At 40.0% G+C, this 5,262-nt stretch overlaps 1 protein-coding gene across 1 annotated transcript; it reads right to left on the reverse strand.

Annotated features, from left to right (window-relative positions):
* Positions 1 to 645: 645 nt before the first annotated feature.
* Positions 646 to 4,913, reverse strand: LOC108893241 (LIM/homeobox protein Lhx1). Its single transcript, XM_018691126.2, has 5 exons — positions 4,221 to 4,913; positions 3,392 to 3,612; positions 2,859 to 3,133; positions 1,879 to 2,035; positions 646 to 1,603 (listed from the first exon to the last, which is right to left on the reverse strand). Exons 1-5 carry the CDS (start codon positions 4,388 to 4,390, stop codon positions 1,227 to 1,229), a joined length of 1,200 nt encoding a protein of 399 aa, XP_018546642.1. The 5' UTR covers positions 4,391 to 4,913; the 3' UTR covers positions 646 to 1,226.
* Positions 4,914 to 5,262: the final 349 nt, after the last annotated feature.

Genomic DNA, 5,262 nt, shown 5'->3' on the forward strand with positions numbered 1-5,262 from the left:
ACTATTGCCTATTATCTCATGAAAAACATTGCTGCTGCTGGCAGTGCATGAGACCATCAGTGTAAATAATTTGACAGTTTGATCCATAAAGAAAAAAATAAACAATTTGAGGCTTGGGTGTTTGGTGAACTGAGCAGAAATAAACATTTTTAACTTAGACATCCTCAGAGAATTAGAAGAATTAGAAGTTTCTCAGAACTAAAAGGTGTGGAATTCATGCTATGCTTTCATTTGGCAACAGTTTATTAGTATTTCTGTTTTTGTTTTTTTTTGTTTTTTGTTTGTTTTTTTTATGAGGACATAATACAAACTAGCACAGTGAGTGACCACATAAATAGAACAGCTACAAAAGTTTGGTTTGTTTGCATTAAATGGTTTGTCCATCTGAATCAAGAGGTTTCATACAGCTGAAATTCAAACCCCTGAATACTGGAGCTGTAAGTAAACAATTGACTGTCCTGTACAATTGTCCATTATTCTATACATAGGGTTGGACTCATGTCATGTTAAAGTCAAATGATTTTCTATTTCATATAAAATTTTCAGATTTATAAAGATATCCTTTTGAAGGCAAACATGTGTTGACAATCAAATAATTAAAGGACATGCCTGGCAAATAAAAAATAGACCAAAAAAAAAAAAAAAAAAAAAAAATGCTTCCACGGTCCTGAGAGAAGTTTTTGGTCAAATGTATTAAACATCACAATCATAATCTGTTATTATTAAATGATAAAATCTACATGTATTACATGTGAACTCATGGACAGAGGGTGCTGTTTGTCAGTATGTGTAAAACACTGAAATGTGATAAAAATGCTGTCATGCACCTTCACATTAACATTGTGTCAATTATGTAGCAGAAAATCTCTTTAACAAAAAACAAAGAAACAAACAAAAAAACACTTTCTTCAGCCTATTTTGTTTATTGCTTGATCAGTGTGGCCCAGCATTATGAATATATTAATGAGTCAAATTCACATGGATTTTTTTAAAACAATCTATTGATTGGCTAGTCAATAAACAATTAAGCCAACATACAAATATAGAGATTTATAAATAGTTAAATAGAGCTTAACAGAAATGCAAGCAAATAAATAAATACATAAACAAATAAATAAATAAATACATAAATGAATAAATAAATAAGTGTACATTTAAAAACAAACACAAAAGCGTTGATTTGCCTTCAAAATCCAAATGTGCCTCGTAGTTCAATTTCAGCTGGATTACCAGACAGTGCCTTCGCTCATGTCCGAGGAGGGCTGGGACAGCTGGTTGGTGTATCCATTGTCACTGAGAGACACAGTGGTGTAGGGTGTGCTGGGGCCACACATCTCACTGGAGATGCTGTGCATTGAGCCTGGTCCATTGGGCTCCGGGCTGGGCGAGTCTGTGGGATGGTGTGATACAGTGTCGGAGAAGCACTGCACCTCTCCTGGACAGTGGTGGCCTGGATGGTGGTGGTCTATGGCTCCTAATGGGGTGCCGGCTGGGACAGAGGAGGGCACAAAGCCCAAGTCCGCTGGAGTCTGAGCCTGGGACGATGGTGGGCCTTGGAAGTACTCATAATTCCTTCCTGAGCCGTAGTATTCACCAGGATAATCTGTGTGTGCAGAAAATGTCTGGATTAGGTCTATGTCTGAATTTACAGAAAAATATAAACCATATGAACTGATCCTTAAAATGGTTTTGTATAATTGAAATGTTGTCAAATCAACAGACACAGTAAACACCCTCAATACAAGATGATATGAATTAATTTGACAGAATACACCAACTTGATGATGCACATTTCACTGACATTTTAATAAGCCTGTCCATCAATTTAGAATCAAGAGCCCCCCCCTCCCCCCCTCCCCCCACCTGAACACAACTCACCTCCATAATAAGAGAAATGTCCTAGCTCTCCAGGCTCCAGTCTCTCTCCCAGCGCTCTCATCCTCCTCGGGCTGCGGAAAAACACGTGTCTCCGTGCGCTCAGAGCGCTCAGCTGCTTCATGCGTCTCTCTTTAGACCTCCGGTTCTGGAACCAAACCTTTAGGACACACAGAGAGAAAGAGCGAGCCAGAATTAGACAAGGTGAGCTCCATGGATGACACAAGTAGGAAAAGCAGGCTTGCAACAAGAAGGACGTCATCCTATATCTGCTTATGTTTCGCACGTGCCAGGGCCAATTCAAAAGTCACAACACTGTTTTATATGTTGCATAATGTTTACACCGAACTGATGACGACAGACCCTTAAAGATTTTAAAATTTAAGAAAAAATTAAGATAGGTGAAGTGAAAAATACTGAAGAACAGGAACAAGACTTTGGTGAGAAAATCTATGAGTTAAAAAAAAGGGGGTGGGGGAGGGGCAATTTTGGGACAATGATCTTATCCCTATAGCACACTGAAACACCATTCACCTTTAATGCATTTCGATGTAGATTCAACAGTCCACGAGGACGTTTCAAGAGAGCTTTTTAAAAATCTCCATGGACCTCGGTGCTGAGTGAGTCCTGCTTTTAATGGTTGTGGGAGTAAAGATTAAGGGAGAATGTACAGATTTAAAAAATCATAATGATTTAAGGAAAACGAGAAAAAAAAAATTAAACAGTGCATTAAGGATAAATTCCCTCAGGGTGTCTGAGACGTGGAGTCTTTGTTACTTATTTGTGTCCACAAAAGCTTGTGAAGGCGTTTTGGTTGTGTGTAATTTGCATGTTAGTCCTTGAGGCACGTGTAACCTGTTTGAACACTGCTCTAGATTTGGATGAGGCTGAGCTGTCCGATAATGGGTGTAGATGGATCACACGGTGTCTACTAAATGCAACCCCCCCCCACTCCCTCCCACTTTTATTCTTTTTCTCGTTACCTGAATGACTCTCATGTTGAGGCCGGTCTCCCGCGACAGCTGCTCCCTGATGTGCCTGGTGGGCTTCGGTGTGGCCGCGAAAGCCGCCTTCAGGGTCTCCAACTGCTTGGCTTTGATTGTGGTCCGAGGCCCGCGCCGCTTCCCGACGGCGCTCTGCTCGTCATTCTCGTTGCCGCACACGTCTTTATCCGACAAGTGTCCCGTCTCCGAGTCCTTCCCGTCGTCCTGCGGGTCCTGGGAGTCCGGAGACAGACTCGGGTCGCTGCACGTCGTGACTGTCAACGAGAAAAAGACGCGGTGTGCATTAGTATGTTAAGGGTCTTACTGATCTGAGAGTCTAAACCATACCTGCAAAACCCCATAGAATTTTTAAAGCAACGTTGATATAAAAGCAGATTTGTGTCAGGAATATGTTATTGAATAGTCAATACTGACAGTATAATTAAATAACAACAACAATAATAATAATAATAATAAATTGTCTTTTTAAATCTTCATCTTTCCCATCAAATAAAACGACAACCCCCCCTGACCTGAAAGGAGGATTGTGTCTTTCCCGTTGTTGTTGTGATAGTCCTCTTTACAAACGAACTTGAACTCGTCCAGGATGTAGAGCTCCTCTCCCGTGGACAGCTGTTTGTTGCACATCACGCAGGTGAAACAGTTGAGGTGAAACACTTTGCTCTTGGCTCTGCGGACGAGATCACTGGGTAAAATCCCCTGGGCGCATCCGTCACACTTGGTCCCAAATCTCCTGTTCCGGGAGAGGAGATGGATGGAGGAAAAGTTTTAATGTAAATGTAAACATGCAGTGCAGGCGTAATAACGTCTCACGTGGAAGCTCTTTTAGAATGATTTAATATTGAAATTTTTGCAATCAACACAACTAGTCAGCACGGATTTAAATTCTACCTCAGACTAATGGTCCTCAAACACATCAAGACCTATTACTAACTGTTCTAACTGCAGGTCATCACACATACTCAATATCAAGTTACATTTTTACTAGAGTATTACACAGAACTAATGTCTAATCTGTATCTAAAAATCTAATTAATTGCACAGAAGATAAAAAATTAATGTAATGTACAACAGTCTCATTATTTTTTTTTCGTATTTTATTTCTTTTTTTGTGATTCTAAGAAAAAAAAGATTATAGCCCCAACAGCATTGGCTGATTTATAATCCAACATTTGCTTTTTTTTTTCTCGTTTTTGCAACTTACCTTGTGCTGTCAAACTCATTGTTTTGTTTATTTATTTTTCAAATTGTACAATTAAAAATTGAATCCGACCACAGTTGCGTTTTCTCAGTTTTCCCCCCCCCCTAAATAAACCACATGTAGGCACCTTGGACACTTACCTAAAGAAGTCATTCTTACAGTACAGTCTCCCCTCTCGCGAAAAACACTTCTCCGTCAAACTGCATTTACATTCGCAGCACTGGACACATTTGATGTGCCACGGTCTGTCCAAAACTTTGAGCAAGAACCTATCAAGAATAGGTTTCTCACAGCTGGCACAATGAAGCATTGTCTGGAGTTAAATTCCCTGCCCAGTGTGTGTGTGTGTATGTGTGTGTGTGTGCGCGTCTGGGTATGGAGTAAAAAAAAAACAAACAAAAAAACACTCTCTTCTCTCTTTCTCCAACGTCCTGCTTTGGGTATGATCCAGGAAATCCAACGTATCCAAACTAATCTCGATAATTACATCACCATCCGCGAGGTTGAACGCAGCTTTTCTGCTCCACGGGGCAACAATCCACATGTGTCTACCAGCTCCAAACAAAAGGTCAGCCGTGGAGAAAAACTATCAGGCAGCATTTTCTGAAACAAAATTACAGACTGGAGATCATAGCCGGCCCATCAAGATGATCCCGAGGTGTGCGGTTTGATGGGGTAAGTAACAGAAAACAACAACAACGATGCTGCCCATTAGCCGGCGATTACATCAACTCAGTGTTGTGCAATATATCCTGAGTGGGGTCTAAAGTAGATGGAAAATAACGATGATGTGCTATCAGTGCGCTCAGCCTTGTCATTTGTGTCCCTTTTGCTCTCTGATGAGCTCTCAGTCTGAGAGAAACGTTGTAATGAGCGCACCTCTTAAAGCTCAGCCTATTGCCTGTCAAGAAACCTGTGACGTCAGAGCCAGGAAAAACCTATAAGAAGGCATGTACTTCAGTAGCAGGTTAGACACTATAAATTACCATGGTTCTAAAATAAAATGAAGTAAAATAAAATAGACTAAAATGAAATTTAAATAAATGTCTAATTATCACCATGATGTAGAACTGAGTTGGACACACTTAAGCTATAGTTTTCAACCTCTAAACTTTTAATTCATATGAAAAAAGTCGTTTTTCCATGTCCAAAAAGGGTATGATAAAAAGAGAAACTATATAA

The sequence above is a fragment of the Lates calcarifer genome, linkage group LG20 (genome assembly GCF_001640805.2).
Source record: "Lates calcarifer isolate ASB-BC8 linkage group LG20, TLL_Latcal_v3, whole genome shotgun sequence".
Lineage (NCBI taxonomy): Eukaryota > Metazoa > Chordata > Actinopteri > Centropomidae > Lates > Lates calcarifer.

Coding starts and splice junctions, on each gene's coding strand:
- LOC108893241 (XM_018691126.2), bottom strand. CDS start 4,390: ATGCTTCATTGTGCCAGCTGTGAGAAACCTATTCTTGATAGGTTCTTG. Junction 3,613..4,220: donor TGTAAGAATGACTTCTTTAG/GTAAGTGTCCAA, acceptor CTCCCGGAACAG/GAGATTTGGGACCAAGTGTG. Junction 1,604..1,878: donor ACATTTCTCTTATTATGGAG/GTGAGTTGTGTT, acceptor CTGCACACACAG/ATTATCCTGGTGAATACTAC.